The sequence below is a fragment of the Magnolia sinica genome, chromosome 3, assembly GCF_029962835.1.
Source record: "Magnolia sinica isolate HGM2019 chromosome 3, MsV1, whole genome shotgun sequence".
Lineage (NCBI taxonomy): Eukaryota > Viridiplantae > Streptophyta > Magnoliopsida > Magnoliales > Magnoliaceae > Magnolia > Magnolia sinica.
This window is the reverse complement of record NC_080575.1, coordinates 44919198-44945632: the sequence shown is the minus strand read 5'-3', so window position 1 is coordinate 44945632 and position 26435 is coordinate 44919198. Positions and strand designations below refer to the sequence as shown.

Sequence of the window (26435 nt, the reverse complement as noted above, 5' to 3'; positions counted from 1 at the left end):
GAAGGCTTTCTGACAACACTTCTTGCATGACAATACTCAAATAACATATTAGCACAAATGGAAAACTAGTAGTTCCTTAATGATGTTTTTGGTTTCTCAAATCCATTTTGTTGTCATCTATTTTGAGTTCTCCTTTTCTAAATGGTTGACACAACAGCAATGAGGCAACATAACATTGACATTGACCTGCAGCATTACCCTTCATAGTTACTTTTATTTTAATTTACTTGAGTTAAAACTCAAATAATATTCCTGGCATTTGAAGTTAGGCCTTAAGGTCAAATATATCTGCATGACAGATGCATAAAGGTGGTTTGGTAATTACTATTTCAAATGGGCTAAATAGCCATTTCGAGCCGATTTAATGGAATCTCTGTATTCTGCTCATTGAGGAATGGGGATTACTTTTTTAATTCAAGGTGGGTTTTGTTTAAATAGGTTCGAGGTGTGTCCTTCCCTCAACTATGTGCTGGGAATTATGGGGAAAAAAGAAAAAGAAGAAAGAATTGGTGTATATATCCAGATAAGCAATGCTCACTAGCAAGACTGTTTGATTGCATCTTCCAGGATGATTGAATGGGCCTCCATCTCCTTGGGTTGCAAAGAAAATCTGGTAGAGAACTCTCAGTATAATTGGAAAGTTTAATTAGCCTTCATATATCTATTATAGGTGGCTATGATCGCCCTGCTTATTCCCGTTTAAACGATTCGTTTAATCTGGATTAGTGGGACCTGAGGTCTTCATCTTTTGTGATGTTTGTGGCTTTTTGGCAATTAGCATGGTTTTTCTCCTTAGTGAAATTTCATTATCAATTTCCAAAGAAGGAAAAAGAAAAAGAAAAAGGTGGTCTGAAGGCCATTTGCTTTTCCAAATGGGGCCTAAGTTATGCAATTTAGTCAAACACATGGTCTTGGTGTTATACATGGAAATGAGGTGATTAGACACTGTAACCCTAGAAAAGCCTACAACTTGACATATACATATAGTTTTTGGTAATATTAAAAGTAGTGATTGACCTCTTTAGGCTCTGTTTATGGTTATATAGATGCTACACTAAAAAAAATGTTCTCATTGAATCGGGTGTGGTAGACTCACAAGAGTTTCAACACAAGGTCATGGATTCAAGTACCTATTGTGGTATAAAAAAGCCACTGTGGTGTGAGTGTGTGGGTGTGTGAGGGGTGTGAGTGCGTGTATTAAAAAAAAAGTGTGTAGAAATTGTTCATCCATAGAAAGGCATATTGTTCTAATAATGTTTCTGCTTGCCATGGTTGGGATGGCATTGATTGGATCTTGTATAACGAGTGTTCCATAAATGGTTTGTCGTAGATGTCTTACTTGCTTTTGTTGCTTGAACATTGATTCTCTCATGATCAAGTGTCTTTTTGATGAGAAGGCATTTTGTCAACTTGGTTATGCAAGTTGACAGAGTCAATCCATCATTTGTAGTCAATCAATTATTTGCTTTTGCACTATTCAGCTGCTAGGCAGGATGGGGGCTTTTTTTTGTTTCCTTATTTGGAGTGGCCTAGACATATTCTCAATAGGACACACAATAATGGAATACTTGGATGGTGTTTTTAAGATCAGAAAAGAATTCTGTGGAAGATTTACCTCTTTGAGAGCTTGTGGGGTTTGTGGAATGAAAGGAATGTTAGAATCTTTTTTATAACAACATCTCTTTGAATGAAGATATTTGGAAGATTATTAACTGGGCTCTTGCCAATGAGAATTTTAGGGTTGTTCTAAATTGGCCTTCTCGGGTAACTAGGGGATCTTATAACTGTCTAGGGTATGGGTTATGATGTAAATTTTAGATTTAGGTGGGCCCTAATCCTTTTCTGAACAGAGGGTCACTGCTTCTGTATTAGATTAATGCAGGGGCATTTTCACACCGGGCTCGAGTGGGGTAGCCCATGAGATGCAGGGACACTCGGGGTGGGTGACCCATGTGAATTGGGGCCTACGGGAGAAGTCTCGTGTTGGAGACTCCTCACCATGGGTGATTAATACGCATTTCACACCAGACTCGAGTGGGGTATCCCATGGGATGCGGGGACACACTCGAGGTAGGCATCCCATGTGATTTGGGGCCCACGAGCCCACGAGGGGGGTTTGGCCGAGGTCCTAACCCACAAGATGTGGGGCCTGAGCTATGAGATAAAGGGATTAATTCGCCATACTTTAACAGTTCAAGCTTTTAGAGCAACTAGTTAATTGTCCTATGTTGAGACTCAAATATTGCATAATTTTCCCCATTTACATCTTGGTTTTATGAACATGAATCAGCTTAATATTCTATTTTACTCATGTATGTGTTGCAAGGTGAATTTAAGAGCTTGGATTGAAAAATGGTACTAAAAAGCATGGATTTGATGCTCAAGAATCACCAAGGCAAGGGATGGATCTTAGGAGACCAAGATTGAAGAATTCACATGCTAAAGATCCAAGAAGGCCAAGTGAAGAACGAAGAAAATCAAAAATTTGAAGTGAAGAATCCTGAAATCGTCCTGAAAAAGTGTATTCTAAAGCTGTGAAGTTTATTTTGGAAAACTGCGCAGCAGGAAGTCTGTTTTAAATGCAGCGAGAAGTCTATTTTAAGAAAATATGTATATTTGAGGAGGTTTCTAGGGTTTTTCAACTTTGTACAAAAATTGGAGTTTACTACTTATAAATAGGGCTTCCTAGGGCATTCCTAAGCATTATTCAAGGCATCCCAAAGCAAAATTTAAGGTTTTTAAAGAGTTTTTTAGTTTTATTAAAGCTTTATAAGTTGTTTTTTTTTAATTTTAGATCTTTTCTATTTGTATTTTTTTCTTTCTTTCTTCTTGCTTTTTATTTCTACAATTTAATTATGTTTTTCTAAGTTCACTAGAAGGGAAGCACATAGGTTTAATAATTCTTTAAGATTATGATGATTGATTGTTTTAATGATGAGAAGAATGGTGTACGCATTTTATCTATTATTTAAGTTTTGTTTTTTATCCTCTTATAAGATCCATATGTTTCCATTATATGAGATCCACATTAATGGATAGGCTTACCCTAGATCAATCAGATTTCCTAGATAGGAGAGGTTCTTAACCTATTATATTTGTTTGATTTTCATTATCTCATTGATATTGAATTCTTAAAATCACTGACACTTAAGAATATATATCAATGGTGCAAATCCATGATTTTCTAATATTTTATATCACTTATTAAAATATTTAAACTGTTTTATTTTCCGATTAGGCTGACAATAGTGCTTAGATCCTAGTTATGTTATACAAGTCATCATGATTTTGGAACATTAACCTATGTGTGGAACTTTGAAGCTTGGGTGTTATTTTATTCAGTTGAATTACATCCATTTAAAAATCCCAAAATCAAATCATCAGATTAATTTTTATTACTTAGTTTGTCTTGCATTTGATTTTTTTTCTTCTTACAATTCATCTCCCTGTGGGATCGCCCCTATATTCACGAGATACTACTTACAAACCTCTGCACTTGGAGGCAAGCAATCAAGTTTTTGGCGTCGTTGCCGGGGAGAGATTGAGATAGATCAGATCTGTGCAAGATAGTTAAGGTAAGTTTTCTTCTAAGGTAAGTTTTCTTCTAAACTCTTCAAATTTTATGTAGATTTTTTTTCTCTTCTTTTTCTTTGAAAATAAATTCAGTTGGGTCTTTCAAGCACTAACTATGACATAAGGTTGCCCTGCTTGGGATTTTATCACCCAAGTGCTATGGTTGTCCTACAATTACTGTTTGATCACAAAGATCATCCGCTGAATCTATTTTCCAGATTAACATAGTTTAATTTTTGCATTAGTTTTACTTTTATTTTTTTATTTTTATTTTTTTGGTGGATTGAACCCTCATGGTCGGCCTTGCCGCCTGGGTCGTTGATTTATTTTGGTTTGTGGACTGAACACTCATGGTCGGCCCTGCCGCATGGGTTGTTGCTTAAGTTTTTATTTTTATTTTAAGTATCATACTTGCTATTTGAATTAGTGGTATTTGTTGTGTGGTGTGGATGGTTTATGTCCCGTTAGAGTAGGGATCAAAACAATCGACTCTCCTTTAAAGGGGGACTAGTTCCAAGCCTTGATCATTCACTTAGAAGAGGCACTCAACATCACTTGGATTCCATGGCAGACCCAGTTGATAATCCAAATCCAAATCTGCCAGATCCAACTATAAATCAAAATAGAGAAAATCAATTTAATCCTCCTCTTGAGGATGAAAATGAAGTTCATAAGAATGTGTTAAACCAACCACGGACTTTACGTGAACATTTACACCCTGAGAGATCAACTTTACCATCTTGTATAGTGTTCCCTGATCACACAAGGAACATTGATTTTAAACCAGGTGTGATTCAATTAATTCCTAAATTTCATGGCTTGAATTCTGAAAGCTCCTACTTGCACCTCAAGGACTTTGAGGAAGTAATTGCAACGTTACAAGTAAACAATAGCAATAAGGATGTACTTAAGCTTAGGTTATTCTCATTTTCTCTAAAGGATCGGGCTAAAGCATGGCTCAACTCTCTAAGACCCAATACCATCACTTCACGGCAAGCCTTAAGTAGAGAGTTTTTGAAAAAGTTTTTTCCCGAGCACAAAATAAGTGCACTAAAACAAGAAATCATATCATTCTCCCAAAAGGTGAATAAACTATTTTTTCAAGCTTGGGAGTGCTTCAAAGACATTCTAATTACTTGTCCACATCATGGTTATGAACCATGGCACGTGATTGATGCTTTCCGAAAGGGGCTCACCATGGATACCCGTTAGTTCATAGAGATGATGTGTAGTGGAACCTTTCTTGACAAAGATCATAATAAGGCTTGGGATTTTCTAGATATGTTAGCAGAGAATACGCAGACATGGGATGTCTCTACTAAATCAGACCAAACTAGACCCATTCCTAGAGAGAAAGTGGGAATGTATGTCCTAAGAGAGGAAGACGACCTTAATGCAAAATTCGCTGCATTGGCTAGAAAGGTCGAAGCCTTGGAAATTAGGAAGGTTGATATGGTTAAAGAAAACACTTCCTTAGGTAATTTTTTTAACATTTGTGGTGGTACAGAGCATGACATAAAGGAATGTCCAATAATCTCAGTTTACAAAATATCACGCATGAACATGATCAAGCAAATGCTATAAATAATTACCAAAGGTCAGTTATGCAACCAATGGGAAACACGTATAATCCAAATTGGCGTAACCATCCTAATCTTAATTGGAGGAATGGACTACAAATTAATGCACCCAATGTACCTCAAATGCCTCCACAAAACAACTTCTTTGGGGCACCTAACAATGCACCATATGTACCCCCGCCAAAGCGATCATCTATGAAGGATGCATGGACCACATTCATGAACTCTCAAGCTCCAATGAATTAGTCTCTAATCCAATCAAATCAGGAATTAAAGATAGCTGTGGCTAGGATTGAGATTCAACTAAATGCTAGAGAAAAAGGCACCCTTTCTTCTCAACCCGTGCCAAACCCTAGAAACACACATTTTATCGGAGACTCAAATCTAAGTGGGCTATATCATGAACAAGCTAAGGCCATCATTATCTTGAGAAGTGGAAAAGAGGTCGATAACAAGATAATGCAACAGGTAGAAATACCGGAGGATGAGCCACTGTCTCAAGAAAATGATGAACCGGTTATGGTTCAAGAGCAGCAACGGCAAAAGGATAAAGAGACTAAGTCATATGAGCCTCCAATTCCATTCCCATCTAGACTTCGGAATCCGACTGTCCCCATGAAATATCAAGAAGTGTTGGATGTGCTACAAAAGGTTACTGTCAATATTCCTCTGCTTGATGCCATTAGACAAATTCCATCATATGCTAAATATCTCAAGGACTTATGCACTGTAAAGAGGAAATTAAATGTGTATAAAAAGGCCTTCCTTACTGAGAAAGTGAGCGCTATCATTCAACAAAGGGTTGTACCCAAATACAAAGACCGGGGAAGTCTCACTATTCCTTGTATTATTGAGAATTTCCAAATTAAGCATGCTTTGCTAGATTTGGGTGCAAGTGTTAACTTAGTACCTTATTCGATTTACAAACAAATAGAGTTAAGCAAGCTTAAACCAACCACGATTACACTTCAACTCGCTAACCGCTCTATTAAGGTACTAAGAAGAATTTTAGAGGACGTGCTAGTCTAAGTGGAGAAATTCTACTTCCCCATGAATTCTATTGTACTCGACACTGAACCATATGTAAATGCCAGCGCTCAAGCTCCCATCATTTTAGGCCGCCCATTCCTAGCAACTTCAAATGTAATTATAAATTGAAGGAATGGAATGATGAACTTGTCTTTTGGTAACATGACTCTAGAGTTAAATATTTTCAATCTATGTAAGCAGCCCATTGATAATAATGAGATCCATGAGCTGAATTTCATGGACTGCTTGATAGAAGAAGAGGAATTGGAACCTAGTCTAACTGAGGAATTGATTCAAGTCATTGGGGACTTGAAAAATTCTGATTTAGAAAAAGTGCTTACTGAAATTTGTGATGATAATGAGAGCACTACCATCCAGAACATTAGTATGTGCCAATGGAGACCGCGCACTCAAATCCTATCTATTGAGGACTCGCGACCTCTGCCATCACCAACCAATGTTTCAAAGCTTGATTTAAAACTATTACCAAATGAGCTTAAGTATGTATACTTAGGTGAAAATAAAACTTATCCTGTGGTGATCTCTTCACTTTTAGAGAAGGATCAAGAGATTAAATTGTTGAAAGTTCTAAGGGACCACAAAGGAGCCTTGGGCTGGACCATTTCTGACATCAAGGGTATAAGCCCTTCTATATGCACCCATCGAATCCACCTCGATGAGGACGCCAAACCAATTAAACAACCTCAAAGGCATCTTAATGCAAACATAATAAAAGTTGTAAAAACTGAGGTGATCAAATAATTGGATATGAAAATCATCTACCCAATATCTGATAATGTTTGGGTGAGTCCAACTCAAGTAGTCCCGAAGAAATCCAGAATAACTATTGTACAGAATTCTCATAATAAACTCATACCAACATGTGTCACCACTGGTTGGCGTGTTTGCATTGACTATAGAAAATTAAACCAGGTCACAAAGAATGATCATTATCCTCTATCATTCATTGATCAAGTTTTAGAGAGGATAGAAGGTCACTCCTTCTATAGTTTCCTTGATGGATATTCTGGACATAACCAAATAGAGATAGCCATGGAAGACCAAGAGAAAACCACGTTCATTTATCCTTTTGGCACGTTTGCTTTCAAACGGATGTCATTTGGATTATGTAACGCCCCGGCAACTTTCCAACGGTGTATGTTAAGTATTTTTTCAAATATAGTTAGGAAGTTTCTTGAGGTTTTCATGGACGACTTCTCTGTATTTGGGAATAGTTTTGAGGAATGCTTCAACAATGTATCTCATCTTGTCTAGGTGTGAAGAGAAATACCTTGTCTTAAATTGGGAGAAATGTCATTTCATGGTTCAAAAGGGAATTGTTTTGGGTCATGATATCTCCAAAAATGAAATCAAGGTAGATCGCTCAAAACTTAACTATTACTAATCTAACTATCCCCCGAACTGTTAGAGATATTAAATCACTTCTAGGGCACGCTGGTTTCTACAGAAGATTCATCAAGGACTTTAGTGCCATTACTAGACCCTTGACTAATCTTCTGAAAAAGGATGTTCCATTTAAGTGGATAGATGAGTGTGTAAGTGCCTTTAATAAAATTAAATCATCCCTTACCACTGCACTTGTCATGCATCCACCAGATTGGACACTTCCTTTTGAACTAATGTGCGATGCGAGTGATTATGCCATAGGGGCTGTTTTGGGCTAAAGGAAAGATAAACGGCCCTACGTTATTCACTATGTGAGTAGAACTCTAAACTCGGCCCAAGTGAACTACTCAACAACTGAAAAAGAGTTACTTGCAGTAGTTTTTACTTTGGATAAGTTTAGGTTTTACTTACTGGGATCCAAAGTGGTCATTTTCATGAACCACTTGGCTTTGAGATATTTGCTATCTAAGAAGGATGCAAAGCCGAGACTTTTGACATGGATCGTCCAACTCCAAGAATTTGACTTAGAGATAAAATATAAGAAAGGAGTAGAAAATGTAGTGGTCGATCACCTTTCTAGATTGGTGTTAAAAGATTTCACTGAGAAGATGCATATCCAGGACACTTTTTCTGATGAACAATTATTTGCGATCTCCAAATTACCTTGGTATGCGGATATAATGAACTATCTTGTAATGGAAAAAATGTCATATAATTGGAAGTCACAAGATAGGAAGTGTTTTGAAACTGAGGTTAAGAACTTCTTCTCAGATGACCTATATTTATATAAATATGGGACTAATCAGATTTTTAGACGTTGTGTCCTAGAGGATAAGAGTGTTATTTCCTTTTATCACATGGAAGCATGTGGTGGCCATTTTTCTGCTAAGAAAACAAATGCAAAAATCCTGCAGTGTGATTTTTACTGGCCCACCATGTTTAAAGACACCTAAGTTTTCTGTGTTACTTATGATAGATGTCAAAGGTTAGGAAGAGTGTCCCGGTGCAACATGATGCCTTTGTCTCCAATTTTACCATTGGAGATTTTTTATTGTTAGGGTATTGATTTTATGGGCCCATTTCCATCTTTTTTTAGATTTCTTTATATATTGGTTGGTGTGGACTATGTTTCAAAGTGGTTTGAAGTAATTCCAAGTAGGATCAATGACAACAAAGTGGTCATACGATTCCTCAAAGAAAATATTTTTTCTAGATTTGGAACTCCAAAGGCCATCATTAGTGATGGCGGGTCTCACTTTTGTAATAGGACATTTGAGGCTTTGATGAAGAAATATAGCATCAAGCATAAAGTTAACACCCCATACCACCCACAAACGAGAGAAAACTATAAGGCCAGATAGGAAGGATTGGTCCCTCAGACTATCCGACGCTTTATGGGCTTATAGGACTGCTTATAAGACCCCGTTTGGAATGTCTCCATACAAATTGGTGTATGGGAAGACTTGCCACTTACCTGTGGAATTGGAATATAGAGCATACTGAGCAATAAAGAAATTAAACTTTGATATGGACCAAGCAAGTAGACAAAGGAAATTAGAGTTGAATGAATTAGAGGAGCTGAGGGGAGATTCCTATGAAAATTCTAAAATCTATAAAGAAATGACCAAAGCTTTTCTTGACAAAAATATCCTGAGGAAGAATTTTGAACCTCATCAAAAGGTCCTATTGTACAATTCCCATCTCTAGTTCTTTCTGAAAAAGTTAAGATCAAGATGAACAGGCTCCTTCATTGTGAAGAATGTTTATACTCATGGGGCTGTTGAAATTAAGAATCCATGTAATGGCAATGTGTATAAGGTTAATGATCAGATATTGAAGCCTTATGTGGAAAACTTTCATTTAGGAGAGGAATCATTCCCTCTTCATGAGTCAGAATATTCAAATTAATGCCCCTAGTCTGACAGAGTATTTCTGTAGGATTTGTATCATATTCAATTCTTTTTAGTGTCACATAACAGGTGAGTTTTTCATGGTAGGTACTATCCACCCTTTCTTTTATTTGTATTGTTCTCTACATTACATTATCATTACATTGGGGATAGTGTAGATTTTAAGTTAGGGGTGTGGATAGTCATTCATGTGAATGTTTTTTTTTTTTTTGGGTTTCAATTTATTTTATTATTATTTTTATTATTTTTAGATTTCAATTAGGTTTAAGTTTATTTTTTTAGGTTTATGGGGAAAATTTTTTCAACATTTTCAAAATAATATTTTTATATACAAGAATGTAAACATGATATTATGCGAATTTCAAAGGCAAAGTTAATACTTAGTCTAGGTTGATAGTAGTCAGAAATATGATAACTGAAAATTATAGACTTGAATTCAATTATCTAATCACTAATTTAAAGTGAGTTGTAATTTGATATAGTGAATTCACAATACACCCTAGCTAAGTGAGGAATATGATATATGAACTAGAATAACAACTTTTGATTCAAACAAGGTTGAATGAACTAGTACCATTGATATATGTTTAAAAGAGAGAATATTAAAGGAAAAAAAGAGTGATGGAAAAAAAAAAATTTATTATAGAGCATAAATGCAATGACCATAACAATCGTATCAGTAATCCGGAGTAAGGATACCTAAGTATCCATTACTATTACCATTATAAGTACGATAACTTAGGTTATGAGGCAAACCCGGTGGGAATCTTCATCTAAGGGTGGTCTATAATAATGAGAATATGATGATAAAATAAGAAATGTCATGAAAAAAATGAGATAACTAGAGATTTCATATTCTTGGGATGATTGAAAGGAGTTAGGATAGGGAACATGCATATTTCTCAAAGTTAGACTAGTGTCACGGAGCACCTAAAGATATTGGATCATAACTATTCTAAATTTTGATTAGGTCTCTGAACTCAAGGATGTAATGGCTTAGAAAATTGAGAATCTAACTCACTTCAGACTTAAAGTAAGTATTGTTTTGTTTTGGAATTCATATGATGAATGGAGGCATAATTGTATAAATTTCTGAGTGTTGAACTATGTTTCATGTTTTCAATATTTGTGGGTAATATTTTTGAAAACCCTCACGAGACTATAACTCATCCACTAGGAGAAACTTAAGGGTTTAAAGGCTTGTTGCATATGTTAAATGCAATCGAGATTACCTGCGAAAGTAATGTAGTTAGAATTTTGTTTTCATTTCAATTTTGTTTCTAGAATTAATTTTTATTCTTATATTTATTTTTCTTCGCTTATTTTGCTTGGGACTAGCAAAATGCTGGTTGGGGGAGTGTGTTGAGACTCAAATATTGCATAATTTCTTCCATTTACACTTGGTTTTATGAACATGAATCAGTTTAATATTCTATTTTACTCATGTATGTATTGCAAGGTGAATTTAAGAGCTTGGATTGAAAAAGGGTACTAAAAAGCATGGATTTGATGCTCAAGAATCACCAAGGCAAGGGATGGATCTTAGGAGACCAAGATTGAAGAATTCGCATACCAAAGATCCAAGAAAACCAAGTGAAGAATGAAGAAAATCGAAATTTTGAAGTGAAGAATCCTGAAATCGTCCTGAAAAAGTGTATTTTAAAGCTGTGAAGTTTATTTTGAAAAACTGCGCAGCAGGAAGTCTGTTTTAAATGAACTATGCAGTGAGAAGTCTATTTTGAAAAAATATGTATATTTGAGGCGGTTTCTAGGGTTTTTCAATTTTGTACGAAAATTGGAATTCCCTACTTATAAATAGGGCTTCCTAGGGCATTCCTAAGCATTATTCAAGGCATCCCAAAGCAAAATTTAGGGTTTTTAAAGAGTTTTTTAGTTTTATTAAAGCTTTATAAGTTTTTTTTTTTTTTTTTTAGATCTTTTCTATTTGCATTCTTTTCTTTCTTTCTTGTTGCTTTTTATTTCTGCAATTTAATTATGTTTTTCTAAGTTCCTTCTAGCCCAAGATAGAAGGGAAGCATATAGGTTTAATAATTCTTTAAGATTATGATGATTGATTGTTTTAATGATGAGAAGAATAGTGTATGCATGTTATCGATTATTTAGATTTTATTTTTTATCCTCTTGTAAGATCCATAAATTTCCATCATATGAGATCCACATTGATGGATAGGCGTACCCTAGATCAATTAGATTTCCTAGATAGAAGAGGTTTTCAACTTGTTAAATTTCTTTAATTTTCATTATCTCATTGATATTGAATTCTTAAAATCACTGACGCTTAAGAATATATATCAATGGTGCAAATCCATGATTTTCTAATATTTTATATCATTTATTAAAATATTTAAACTGTTTTATTTTCCGATTAGGCTGACCATAGTGCTCAAATCCTAGTTGTGTTATCCAAGTCATCATGATTTTGGAACATTAACCTATATGTGGAACTTTGAAACTTGGGTGTTATTTTATTCAGTTGAATTACATCCATTCAAAAATCTCAAAATCAAATCATCAAATTCATTTTTATTACTTAGTTTGTCTTGCATTTGATTTTTTTTTTTCTTCTCACAATTCATCTCCTTGTGGGATCGACCCTGTATTCATGGGATACTACTTACAAACCTCTGCACTTGGAGGCAAGCAATCATCCTGCATCATAGATCCACCTTGTATGTATCCTGTGCTTTGAACTGCTTTTGCTAGTTTGAATAAAATCGTCAATTTTATATATATATGTGTGTGTGTGTGTGTGTGTGTGTGTGTGTGTGTGTGTGTAAGTATAATATTCCATGTAATGTAGCAGTTTGGGAAGACATTATTTCATTAGCGCAAGCCGTTGGTGGCCATTGGTTCAGATAATTGATGAGTCGGTTTATGCGCATGGTGTGAACAGGGACCATTCATGGTCCTGTGAGGTGTGTTTTGGCATAGTTGTCATCTAGCTCAAGTTGTTGTGAATAAATTAATAAATAATTTGTTAAGTGTTGTTTTTCTCTTTTAATGAAATTTTTATTAATGTAAATTTTCGATGCTTCTTAAAAAGAAGAAGAAGAAGAGGACCTACATTGCATCATGAGTTCCCCAACATAGGTCATTAGTCTCCAGCTAAAGGCTTGAGAGTGGTGGACCACTACTTTTTGATGGGCGCCTTTGTGAGTTGGGTCGTTAGTCTCCGGCTAAAGGCTTGAGAGTGGTGGACTGCTACTTTTTGATGGGCACCTTTGTGAGTTGGGATTCGAGATGTAGGAGGAATCTTTTGGACATTGAGGTGGATGAGTTTGTCCCCCTTTTGGCCTGGTTGTAGTTCGTTCACCCCATGGGAGGGGAAGACACTTGGGTATGGTGTGCGCATAACTCAGGCCGCTTCCTGGTAAAAATCTTCTACAGGTTGCTTTGTCCTAAAGGAAGCTCTAGCCAAGAGAGGCATGCTTACCACTTTTGGTCCTATGGAGTGCTGTCTAAATTGTTTGCCTTCACATGTTTGGTGGGTAGGAAGGTGTTGACTATAGACAACCTTTAGAAGTGGACCAAGTGGTCTATGATCATCCCGAACATGTGCGGCAAGATGCCAAATCTATTGACTAGCTCTTCATCTTTTGCCCCTTTACCCTCAAGGTGTGGGAGCATGTTATTGCTGATTTTGATGTGCTGTGGGTTATTCCTTCCTCGGTTAGAAACCTTCCTTGAGCATGGCATGGGCGAGATGGAGGAAAGCATGACCGTTGTTCTACTTGGCTCTTGACATTACCGGCCATGTGATGGGTTGTTTGGGGTGAGAGAAACAGAGGACGGTTCCGGAATTCCTCTAAACTTTTTGAGGCAATTGTTGAGGCTATCAAATTGTCTGTATCTGAATGAGTTATCAATTGCTCTAATCACTTGTAACAGGGTTTCCTTTTGGGCTGTTTTTTGGCTTTTTTGTCGTTGTACTTTTTCTTGTTTTTGCTTTGGCAAGCAGGCCTTTAATAAATTTCCCATTACCCTTCAAAAAAGAAGAAGAAGAAAAGGAAAAAAAAAAAGAAAAAGGAAAAGACTGCTTGTGAAGGTGTAAAATACATGATTCAGGATTGCTTGATGAAGCACCATTCATAAATCTTGGAACTTTACGTGTGTTTGGGAATAATAATTTTTTAAGCGTTGGTCTAGGTCACATCCGAGGGAAATAAGAACTTCAATTTCTGATATACCATTAGAAGCAAAAGCTGGTAGACACCTCAGCAGTGGTTGTTTCATTAGATGCTCTCTGTTTCTTACATGAACAAAGCATGCTAAGTTGCCAACATATGCATCAATGGATACGCTTTACAACTTTTGGTTTTGGATGGCGAGAAAATTTTATCTAAGGAAAACAAAGGGAATACAACAACGGTGAGTGGCCAAATTCAAGTGGCCCTCTCGTCGCTTTCTCAAGAACGAGGTTTCTTCACAGTTTCTTTTTTAATTTATCTTATTCCAGCTTTGTTGATAAATCACCATCACCAAGTACTTTTAAAATTCTCTGTTTAAGACAGTTTGATTCAAATCCCATGGAAAGTGATTGACTCGAATTTCATTTGAGAAGAACCATACATGGGCAGTGTAGGTGCATGTGCGGCTTTGAAGTTAGTTTTTATCTTGTGAACTGAATGGAGATGAAATGAAATTGCAAGTGGTCATGGGTTACTAGAGCTTCTCCCCTATCTAGAGTGTCAAGCTTATGTAAAGGTGTTTAGGCTGGAAGAGGTCTTCTCTAAAGCAATTATCTACAGGATCATAGATGGTTCGCACTAGCAGTTCTGGGAGATGCTGGGGGATGATCGAGACATTTGTCCATGCGTGGCAATAGCATGGAGTTCATTGGGGTAAGAGAAGGATAATTCTGTAACATTCTCTCACATTTTTATTTTATGGAAAAGAGATCTTTTCTTGTTTCTTATTGTATTGGGAAGTGGGGCCTCTTCCACTTGAGTTTTGCATCTTCCTGCCATAGAATTTCCTCTGCAACCTAATATCGTCTACTTGAGTATTCACATCTTCCTGCTATGGATGTTTTTCCATGCGACGTTAGATCTCTTCCTTGTGTGAAGTAGTCTCTTTTTTCTTCTTTCAACTTTTCTTGGTATATGAAGATGGCTTTTGGCTTAGGAGTTGTGGATTTCTTTTCTTCCCTGAAATATTAGAAAAAATTGTGTAGTTCTAGTGATTTTTTTTTCCAGATTTGTATGTTTTTGTTGGTATTTGTGGGGGTTTCCCCTTGCCTTGTTTGCAGAATCTTTCTTCAACAAGAATTTCATGGAGATGGGTTTCTTGTTCTTTACAAGATGCCATTTGGTCTATATTTGATTTTGTTCTTGGATTTTTTTTTCTTCAAATTTTAATTAGATGATTAGAATATCTTTTTTATTTTTTAATCAGCAATCTTGTTTTTATATATAGAACTGTTTAAATGATTAGTGTCACTAGGAATGTGATCATAGTTAAAAGGCTCCATGACTCAGACTGAATCGTTTGATCCTGAGTTGAGTTGCGATTGAATTGGCCTGACTCGCCTGAGTTGGGGGTGACTTGTGGTATCAAACCGGATCATGTGCTACTGAGTCCGAGTCGACTCGAACAAGTTGCATGAGGCTTATTTGTCTTAAAACCATGAATGTGATGGTTACATGATACCTTGTTGCACGAACCTTCTAGTTCCACTTATCACACTTCGGACTTGTGCTCTGGCTTCCTAATTATTTATTACATATTCAATTAGTCGATTCCCTGCTCCTATACCTGAACTTGCTGTCTATTTGTTGGAGTGAAAATGAGAATGACTCAAATGCTTATATCTTGAAAGATATGTCTATCTGTTATTTTTCATGGATTAAAGTCCTTTTACATTGATATTTTAGAGTTTTTGGATTAAAGCCCTCTTGGATTGACATTTTAGTTTTTAGAAATCTGTTTTGATAGGTTGGACATTTGAATTGTGGAAGACGCTGTTTTCTCATTCTTCAAAAAAAAAAAAAAAAAGAGAGAGAGAAAAAGATGTTGTTTTCTCCAATTGAAAAGAAGTTGGGAAAGGCGAAGCGAGGCTGTTATTTCTCCAGTCGTCTACTTCTCTATCTCCACAACATGAAACAAACTCATACAAGATTTTTTTTTTTTTTTCTTTTTTTTTTTTACATGCAAATGAAACAAATGAATAATACCATTTTTATAAAATGACAACAAAATTGATTCGTTGCATTTTTATTTTTTTTTTGGTGAAATGAAAAATGAAGTAGTTGGGCTAGTAGGCCCCATGCAAGTGACACTCTATCATTTAGAGAAGCAAATAGCCAACCTGAATATGCTTAACAAAGAAGCAACAACATCCTCTCTAGCATTACAGGCCGTCTGATTTTTTGAGCTTCTTCTTTTTTGAGCATTCCTGAAACCGAACTCGTCTCTCTCAAGGGCCCAGTTGATTATCATAAGAAGGATTTTCTTTATTAGCGCCTGTAATGGGGAAGCTGCATCCTCAATTATTCTAGCATTTTTTTCTTGAGTGCGTCGCCTCTTGATTCCTCCATTGCATTTTATATAGAGGTATTTAGGCACTTATCAATCCCAAAACAGGGATTAAAATCCTCTGGCGACTCGGCAGTGAAGGAATAAGTGATTAAATCCATTGTTTTTTTCTAGTATTAAAATCCTCTTGTGAAGGAAAGAGTCTCGAGTGCCGTCATTAGCGCACCTAAGAGTATGATTTTCATGTTACAAATGCTCTTCTTATTTCTCATTTTTATATATGAAAGTACGATCAAGACCATAAAAATCATAGAAGGTGAGTATGAATATTGTATGTATGAAGCCACTCATTGGCTTGGGCTATGCATGCTTTTAGCTTCACATTCCATTCTTAAACTCCAGTTTGGATTGACCTGAGTCAGTTTGAGCCAGTTGAGCCAATGAGTCAAGCGTGGTCTTGATGAATTTTAAGCAGGTGGATTCAAGCCGGATTTTTTGGGCCATGCTTGAACCCTTGTCGCCCCTAAATGCAGCCTAGCTAGGGGCGTAAATGATTAGGTTGACCAGATGGATCATCCGACCCAACCTAAAATGGAATAGATATGGGTCCAAAATATGGACCCATGAAGCATCGTTGGCTCCAAAAATTTGACCCGATTACTAAAGTAATTTGGGTCTTGGAACCCCCCATATTTATTTATACGTAGCAAGAAGCTCCAAATCCTTAATTTGGCCAGGAAGTACTGCATTGCTCTGGGCCAGGAAGTGAAGGGAATGAGCTTGGCTTCTTCTCCTTCACACTTGTTTCTCGGTGCCCATTCTGCATGCGCTTCACGCACCATTAGCATTTTGCTCTCTTCTTATTCTTCATTGGACGATTCGGATGGACTACGCCGTTCTTTCCCAACTAAAATGGACTTGACCTGATTACTGAAGTAATTTGGGTCTTGGACCCCCCAAAATCAACCCAACTTGACCTAACCTTGAGGCTTTTTTTAAATGGATCTATTTTGATCCATCCTAAAATAGACCCGACCGAGGCTTGGACCAGACCTGGACCCAAAAAAGTAGGGTGGCCATGGGTAGGGCTAGCTTCACCCTGAACTTAAGACCCTAGGTTGAAGATTATCCAAGCCTGAGCCTGAAGAAAAAAAAAAATGCTTGGGATTGGATCCGATCTAAACTGACCTAGCCTGGCTTGAAATTTTGATAAAATCCCTATTACCTACTTGAATGTTCCTAACCCATTTGATCTAGTGGACTAGACCACCCATCCATTAGTCCATGTTCAAAATGAATGGGCGGTCTAGTCGATGATTGGAATTTGCATGTTTGTAGGTTAGAACAAATGCATATAAGGTTGGGTTGGATGGTGCTTGGGCCAGCTAAAATGACTTGAGCCCAAGCTCAACCTGATAATTAATCAGGCAATGCATGTGAGGCTCAAGCCAGCTTAAACCTAGGTCAAACTTGTTGGGTCAATCGGGGGCTACCGGTCCCATTGCCACCATTATAGAAATATGGTTAGTTAGAGGGTGGGAAAGTGAGAGTTGGGAGACTGCCTAATTACTAGGTTTAATTAGAAAAAAGTAGTAAGTTGGAAATTCTAATTAGTTAATTAGTGGATGGGCTGTGCATGGGTAGCCCCTATAGCTATTCGGAACGTATTAAATAAATGGATTGGCTTACTTTGACTTTACCTAATCTAGATTTTAATGAATTGGGTCTAGTGAAAAATATATAGATATTTACTACTAAATTTCAAAGTAATCTATATTTTACCAAATAATGCTTCCATGATTAAAAATTATGGAGGTGTTTTTTGAGGGATGAAAATATGCAAACAATCTCCTTCAACTTCTTTAAAAGTAGAGAAGCTCAAGACTTATATAGGGCTCACATGGTATGTGTATTACATCCAACCTGGGCAGTAAGGTTATCAGATAGGTTACATTTGAACTGGGATGTTTTGAATGGTGTATATTATTTTTTATGGATTGGCACACAAAATGATTAGATTTATCATTTTTTTTTGTTCGTCTAAAAGATTACCCAATGTGTTATATTTGAATTGAGATATTTTGAAAGGTGTACATTTTTTACTAATGCACCTTCTGATTAGATCAGCCATTTTTTTAAAAAAATTTGCCTGGAAGATTATCAGGTCGGCTACATTTGAATTTGAATATTTTGATTTGTGTGTGTGTATTAATGATTGGCTTGCCTTATAATTGAATCTGTCGCATTTTTGGTTAATCAGGAAGATCATAAGATAGGCTACATTTGAATTGAGATATTTCGAATAGTGTATATTATTTTTTACGCAGTGATAAACCTTATAATTAGATCAACAATAGTTTTTTGTTCTTCTAATAATAATATCGGTGTACATTGTTGGACAGGTTGGATTTTGCACGGAGCAAAAGAGGGCAATAACATAATTTCTCCTCTTTAAAAGAGTTATCTTAAAGTATTGGTAACTATTTTAGTAAAATACAATTCTTAACGAATTTTGTGATAAAAATCCAAAAATATAACAAATTATTAAATGGTCGAGTCAAGCCTTCCAAACCAACCCGGATGGACCTGACTTGACCCGACCCAGTTGCACCTCGCGACTATAGGGAAGTGAATTGGGTGGTGTGCCACACACCACCGACTTGGCTAGTGTAGGTACATGTGAAGACAAGCGCGCTGAAGCTTCTCAAGCTCAGTGTGAATACAATAAATACATCATTTTAGGGCCATGTAACTTTGATCTCCTTTGAACTGTTGTGCAACTCCGAGCTCATAGAGTGATGTGTACCACACCACCAGCTTGGCTAGTGTGGGTATGTGTGTGAGAAGATGAGCGCTCAGGCTATACCCAAGCTCCGTGTTCTAGGAATGACTTAGAGGAGATCCAAGTTACGCATAGTCACAATAATGTATTGTATCTACACATTTAATCATTTGTCAAAATTTAGATCATTATTTCGAAAATGAGTCATATCCAAAGTTCAAGTATACTGCACACATAACACTGACAACAATAATTCTCACCCTTAAAACATTCTTGGGCCGTCACATTTATTTTCCATCCAATCTGTTCATGAGGTCACACAGACCTCCGTATTGATCAAAGACTTATGTGACCCTAAAAGGGTTTCAATGGTAGACGTTCAATCTCCCACTTCTTTTTGTAGTGTGGTCCATTTGATCTTTGGATAAGTTTTAATTTCTTGGCTCAAGCCTTACGACGAGCTCGCCAGATGGATGGACGGTTTGGATATAACACGGAACTTGGTGACGTCAACACCCCAGCACACACCAGCCAGGTCGGTGTGTGCGGTACACCAGCCAATCCACTTCCCCTTGTAACCGGCGAGAGACAAGATAGAGTACTCAAAGCTCCCATCATCGTCCCTCTTTCTCCCTCCCTCTCTCTCTCTCTGAAAAAATAAGAAGAATTTCACATCCACCTAAAACTCTACTTCTCACATCCAAACACCCCTCTCATTTCCTCAAACCCCTTCATTTATCCTCTTCTCAACCACTACAGATGCAACACCAACAACAACAACTACAGCAAAACCTCAACGACCAGAACGACAACGGTAACCAAATCGCCCTCAAAATCACCAATCTCCTCAACCACCACCCCAACTGGCACCATCTCCTTACCTCCTCCGACACCATCCCCGTTGCCGCCCTAACACCTCAAGTCGTCCGATCCATTCTCCTCCAAGACCATGTATCCGACCCCGAGCGCCTCCTTGAGTTCTTCTATTGGGTCCAATCTCAAATTGCTCTCCCCCAATCCATTGATTCGTTCTCAATCCTTGTCGCCCGACTCTGCAATTCCGATCTGTTGGGCCCCACCAATGGCCTTCTCGAAAGAATGATAACAACCCATCTGCACCCTCCGGCCTCGGATGCAAGTACGATATCAGATTCGATTGCCAGTAGCTATCAAAGCTGTAACGGGTCGAATCCGGCCGTTTTCAATGTGCTAATCGATACATGTAGGGAGGTGCGTAGGTTGCGAGAGGCTGTTGAAATATTTTTGGGATTGAAAAACAGAGGAATTACTGTTAGTCTGCGGTGTTTTAATTCTATGCTGAGTGATCTGTTGAAGGTGAATGGGATGGATTTGTTTTGGAAGGTGTATGGGTGCATGTCGGAGGTGGGAATTACACCAGATGTTTATACATATACATCTTTGGTGGGTGCGCATTGCAAATCTGGGAATGTTGGTGAGGCGAAGTGGTTGTTTGTTGAAATGACCGAGAAGGGTTGTAGGCCAAATGCGGTTACGTATAACGTGCTTATTGCAGGATTGTGTCGAGCAGGCAGTCTTCATGAAGCTTTCCAGCTGAAAAGGAAGATGCGTGAGAATGGTCTGATGGCAGATAGCTTTACGTATGCTACACTCGGGAATGGGCTGTGCAAGGAACGGAGGTCAAGAGAGGCAAAATTGTTGGTGGCGGAGATGTGGGAGATGGGATTGAAGCCAAATTACGTTGCCTACACGGCTTTGATTGATGGGTTGATGAAAGAAGGTGATGTGGATGAGGCTTTTAGAGTGAGGGATGATATGTTTGTTCACGGAATTCAGGTGAATGTCACTGGGTATAATACACTCATTTGCGGCGTATGTAAGGTCGGAAAGATGGAGAAGGCCCACCAGCTCTTGAATGAGATAGTCGGGATGGGGTGGAAGCCAAATGCAATGACATATGGTTCAGTTATCGAGGGTTATTTGAAAGAGAAGGACACCGATAATGCTTTTGAGATGTTTGATGAAATGAAGAGAAATGTATTGCCTACGGTTGTTACATATAGCTTATTGATTAATGGGCTTTGTCATTGTGGAGATTTGCACCGAGTAAACAGTTTATTGGAGGAGATGGTTGCGAGTGGTCTCAAGCCGAATGTTGTTATCTATACGGCGCTTATAACAGGTTACTGTAGGGAAGGTAGAGTTGAAGATGCATGCAAGGTTTTGAAGAGGATGTTGGAGAGAGGTGTCGTTCCAGATGTGTTTTGCTACAATTCTTTTATAGCTGGATTATGCAAGGCGGGAAAGATGGAAGATGCCAGTATGTACTTGGTGGAAATGAAGGAGAGGGGACCGATTCCAAATGCGTTTACATATGGGGCTTTCATACGGGGGCATGGTAAGGCCGGGTAAATGCACAAGGTGGACGGATATTTCAAGGAGATGCTTGGCTGCAGTTTGGCGCCGGATGTTGTTGTTTATACTGTTCTTATCGACGGGCATTGCAAAGCAGGTAATGTAAAAGAAGCCTTCTCAATATTTCATGCTATGCTTGGAAGAGGGGTGCTTCCAGATGTGCAGACTTACAGTGTGCTCATCCACGGATTTTCGAAGGCCAGGAAGTTGGAAGAGGCTATTTGGGTCTTTTTGGAACTTCAAGAGAAGGGTTTGAAACCTGATGCTTTTGCTTAGAGTGGTTTAATTTTTGGGGTTTGTAGGCAAGGTGAGATGGAGAAAGCTTTCAGGCTTCTTGATGAGATGTTCAATAAAAAAAAATAGAGCCAAATATCGTTACGTATAATGCTATGATTGACGGATTATGCAAGACAGGTGACGTCAGGAGGGCAAGAGAATTGTTCAATGTCATCGTGGAAAAGGGTTAGGCACCAACTAGTGTGACTTACACTATAATGATCAACGGGTATTGCAAATTGGGAAATGTAACGGAGGCGTTCCGCTTATATGATGAAATGCTGTCGAGGGGACTGTTGCCAGATAGCTTTGTGTTTAATACTCTTATCGATGGATGCTGCAAGGAAGGAAACTTGGAGAATGCTCAGGACTTGTTTCACAAAATGGTGCAGGATGGCTTTGCGACAACCCTCTCCTTCAACACTTTAATCGACGGGTTTTGCAAGTTAGGCAAGCTTAAGGAAGCAAACGGATTGTTGGAAGATATGATAGAACAACAGATCATGCTCAATGAAATGACATACACAATACTGATTGATGGGCTCATCAAGGAATGGAAGTTGGAGGAGGCTACTCAGCTGTTCTTGGAGATGCAGGAAAAGAATCTGGTGCCAAATGCCATCACTTACACCTCACTCATTGATGGGCAAAGCAGACGAGGAAACACCGCAGAAGCATTCGCACTATTCGAAGAGATGGTGGCTAAGGGCATTAAGCCAGATGAAGTGACATATGGTGTGATGATCCATACTGATTCTAGAGAGGGAAACTTGATTGAGGCCTTTCGGTTGAGGAACGAGACCTTGGGGGAAGGCATGTCGATGAGCGGTACTGCATACAATTCACTGATAGATGCCCTTTGCAAGAAGGGTGATTTTCATGAAGTGTTGAAGTTACTCAACAAAATGGTGGAGCGAGGAATTAGAGCTGATGTTGCAACATGAAGTGCTCTAATCCACGGATTACGGAGCAAATGTAATATCAATGAGGCTAAAGTTCTTCTAGAGAGTATGATAAACAAGGGTTGGGTGCCCAGTAATACTACTTTTGAGTGACTTGGTCCCTGGGCGCCAAAAACTGGAGAGTGCAGAGGAAGACAGTGACCTTTAATGCTAAGGTGGCAAAGGGGGTTGTTTTTTAGCATAACAAGCTGCTCAAGAGAAGTACTTCAGCAGCCTGCTCAGGTTTAGAACGTAAATCCGCTGGGCCGAGAAGGGACATCGAGAAGACTAAAATCACTTAAGAGTTTGTTTTTTAGAAGGAGGCTGCCAAGGCTATTCATGAATCCTACAATCCCGACACTTGCCAGTGTTGCACGTGTTTGATCCTGGGAATTCACATGGCTCAAATATCATATGGGAGATGCACACATTGAATTTGGAGAATGGCTTAAGCCTTTTTAACCGTACTTTGTACACATGAGGCCCGTCTGATGGCTGGACTGACCTGACTTTTGGGACATGAAAGTACATACATGGATAGGCCCACCTGATGAATTGCCTGCATCTTGCACACATATTCCACACTGGCATGTGTGAGGAGAGTAGGATACAGAATTCTACTCTTGTAAGCATGTCCCATTGATTCGTTCTTCCTGAAGCTCCCTGCACCTTGGTGAAGTTTGCTCTCGTTGATGCTGATCTTAGATTACCAGAAGATCGGGATGCTGTTCACAAATCCTTCCGCATATCCAGGTGAATGCTTTCTTCTTTTTTGGATGTGGACATAGAATGCACCAACAATATCATCTATAGCTACCTCAAATAATCAGTGAGTACCTCACCCACTGCTTTGCTTCGAATATTAATCGGCTTCCAGCAAAGCAACAGGATTAACAGCTGGAAAAGGTTTCGATGACTGACTCTTGTACATCATCTGTATGTAGGAAGAGCTTCCCTAACTAATTTTGATTGTCTTTGTCATTCATTGGTCGACTCATTCTACCAATTAGCAAATGCTTGGATTTCTTTAGCATGCCAAAAAACGGAGTTGTCATGTAATCAACTTATTAATTCAGGCCATTATGTAAAGAAAGCCATCGTATGGGAGTATTCTTTTTGTAACAGACATCCTGTCATAAAGGGTCATATTGTGCTACAATTGGCGTGAATGGTTGTGATCTTTGGAATTTTCTGTATCTTTTTGTATTTAATTTGGTAAGCTACCATATGTGTATGTATGGTAGATGCTAATGTCCTCTCACCTTCATGGGGATGCTAGTGACATCCCAAAGCTTTTGAATGATATCCGATATGCCTAATCATCAATCAGACGGTCCATTCAGTACCACCATGACCAAGCCATGGTTCAAGAATCACGCCGATCACATGATCCTAACCCTTTAAATTGGGCCAATTTGTTACAATAGTCTGTTTTTACAGGCCATAAATTGCATGGTTAGAAGCATCAAACCAGAGTGCTACTGTGACATCATAAGCAATAAAAAGTGGGATCTATTGAATAGATTCTTCAAGGTGATGATTGGACCCATTTTGTTCTCCACTCAATCTTGATGGTCCATTTTCAATGCTACTGATAATATGTTTATGATCATATTATTGGCTTGATTTTTTATTTTATTTTTCACCACGGCTTGCCCTAGTTATATGAATAAATGGACAGTAAAAATTGATGATTGGTTGTCCCATTTATCATTTACTAGTTTTGGGGATGTTGCTAACATCCCCCCACCTTCATAGGGACAGTAGCATCCATGCACAAACACGCACACTCCTGTCAATAATACATTTTAGGCACTAGCCGAACCATGTTTCCTTTGTTTCTCCATGATGATCTTATTTATTATTATTATTATTATTATTTTTTAAAGATGAAACTCCTAGGAACTGTTCTATAGAGGTTCTCTTAATTCATTAGACCTTTTTTCAGAGATTGAAATACCCCATGCCTTGGTAAACTGGAATAGCAAACATTTCTCATCATTCTTTCTATTTAACTTTCACCTCGCAGCACCCCTGTTAGCCATGAGCTGTAGAGCTCCTTCGAACTGCCTCCTTGAGGATACTAGAATGGTCTTAGATCAAGTTATTACTTTGAGGGCAATTACTACTTCTGGTCACCAATCGCTTCAACAAGGATACTCTAACTGTTCCTTCTCAATGAATTAAGGGCCTGTTTGGACACACCCTCAAAAGGGGCATTTTACACCTAAACATCATTTTGACCCTAGCTCACATTATGCGTTTGGATGCACTTTCGCAAACCGTCTCAACCCCAACTCAGCAAAATGGGAGCTAGAAAGGTGACTCGTTTGTTGAGTTGACTGAAAAAGCAAGAGTGAAACCCCTTTTGTGGAAGTGCATCCAAATGGGCCACACATGAAGTCCCTCTAGAATTCAGGGAGCACAAGCGGCCATCCCAAAGCCAAAGAGACAATAGAAAGCTTAATGGAAACAAGAGGAGGAAGATTTGTCATCAAATGTTCTAGCACTCCACTCCCTCCAAATATGCCTACCAGGCTCCAAGAAAGGACCAGTAAGCCAGCTATGTTAACATAAAAAATAGATCTCTCCGCAGCCCCTCTGAAGGGATGGTTCACCGATTCTTCATCTTTCCTACGGACGCAGATTAAGTACTACACCTGCCTGTCCTGAGCTCGGCAAGTGCAGGGGCTCTGAAGATCCACTGTGATATATGGGTTTTATCCATACCGTCCATCCATTTTTCCATATCATTTTAGGGTCTAAGCCCAAAAATGAGGCAAGCTCAAGTCTCCAGTGGACCACACAGTGGGGATTAAATGGCTACCATAGAAAACTTCTTGGGGGGCTACAAAAGTTTTGGATCAGGCTGATATTTGTGTTTTCCCTTTGTCCAGGTCTATGTGACCTTATGAATAGGTTGGATGGCAATTAACCATCAAGGTGGGCCCTGGGAAGGTTTCAATGGTGGGTGCCATTATCACCGCTGCTTCCTGTGCTGTGGTCCGCTTGAGCCTTAGATATGCCTCATTTTTTGGGCTTAGACCCTAAAACCCATACATCACGGTGGCCCCTCAGAGCCCCTGCCTGTGCCAATCTCAGGATGGGCAGGGGTAGTATCCAAACCGCTTCCCTTTCCTACACATAATTCACATATTGTTCATCACCATATTTCTCTTGAGATTGTCAAGAGTTGATGGCAGTCGATACAAAAGCTTGAACCCTTGTGGAGGGATCGGGATTCAATTTTCTTCAGTTGTCCTGTTTGGTCAGCTAATTTGAGCGCCACACCTGGAGTTTTCTATTTGCATTATCTGTTTTTCTTTTGTTGCTATTTTTGAGTGAAGCAGAGTGACAAGTGGGTCACTTATTGCCCCTGTCTTGCCTTTCTTATCTCTGTTTCTTGGCGTGTTTAATGAAATGATCTTCTCCAATTTGAATTCTAAGGTAGGCAGTTCCAATTTGATCACTTCCTATTCATTGAATTCAATTATCACAATTCAATTTGAAGGAATTGTTTGCTTCTGAGTCCTTACTATCTGCAATAATCTAGAAATATTTAAATTTCTGTGTTATTTTATTTTGCATGTTTACAATAAATGGTTGTTTCATTGTTGTGTGTTTGGCAGGATATTCAATGATCCTAAATCCTGCTCTTATTCCAACAGAGGTAGTTTCTGTTCTGATTGGATGCAATTGCTGCCAAATGTGATAGATAGATAGCGGAATTACGTTGGTTCTTCCATAATATCTGGGCCACCAAACACACCTGGGGACCACCTCAGTGTATGCGTAGTGGATATCCACGCCGTCAAACAGGTGGGCAGAGGATTGTTTCACAGTGTAATTTTTGTTAGTTGCATGTCAAAGTTATGGGCCACCTGATGTAAGGTTCGGATTATCTGACCAATCTATCCGCGGGCATTGATCTGGCCCTCCAAGTGTGCATGTGACACAGGCAAGTTTCTCCTTCATTTACACAATGATAAGTGCTGTTATGTAACTTGAATTCCATCCCTACTGCACGTGAAACACTTTCCTCTCGTTG

The 26435-nt window shown here is 38.4% G+C and overlaps 2 protein-coding genes and 1 non-coding gene across 3 annotated transcripts; 2 read left to right on the top strand and 1 right to left on the bottom strand.

The window, feature by feature from the left end:
• Nucleotides 1-4620: 4620 nt before the first annotated feature.
• Nucleotides 4621-4727, bottom strand: LOC131241854 (small nucleolar RNA R71). Its single transcript, XR_009169421.1, has one exon. It is a non-coding gene; the product is annotated as a small nucleolar RNA R71 (small nucleolar RNA).
• A 14808-nt stretch (nt 4728-19535) lies between these two features.
• Nucleotides 19536-21364, top strand: LOC131238875 (pentatricopeptide repeat-containing protein At5g61990, mitochondrial-like). Its single transcript, XM_058236464.1, has one exon. The coding sequence runs from the start codon at nt 19536-19538 to the stop codon at nt 21165-21167; it is 1632 nt and encodes a 543-aa protein (XP_058092447.1). The 3' UTR covers nt 21168-21364.
• Nucleotides 21365-21510: 146 nt separating this feature from the next.
• LOC131241534 (pentatricopeptide repeat-containing protein At1g12775, mitochondrial-like) lies at nt 21511-23440 on the top strand. The gene has a single exon (XM_058240297.1). It carries the CDS (start codon nt 21665-21667, stop codon nt 22388-22390), a length of 726 nt encoding a protein of 241 aa, XP_058096280.1. The 5' UTR covers nt 21511-21664; the 3' UTR covers nt 22391-23440.
• The last annotated feature ends 2995 nt before the right edge of the window (nt 23441-26435 follow it).

Excerpts from the sequence above, each read along its gene's own strand:
- LOC131238875 (XM_058236464.1), top strand. The coding sequence starts at position 19,536 with ATGCAACACCAACAACAACAACTACAGCAAAACCTCAACGACCAGAAC.
- LOC131241534 (XM_058240297.1), top strand. The coding sequence starts at position 21,665 with ATGATCAACGGGTATTGCAAATTGGGAAATGTAACGGAGGCGTTCCGC.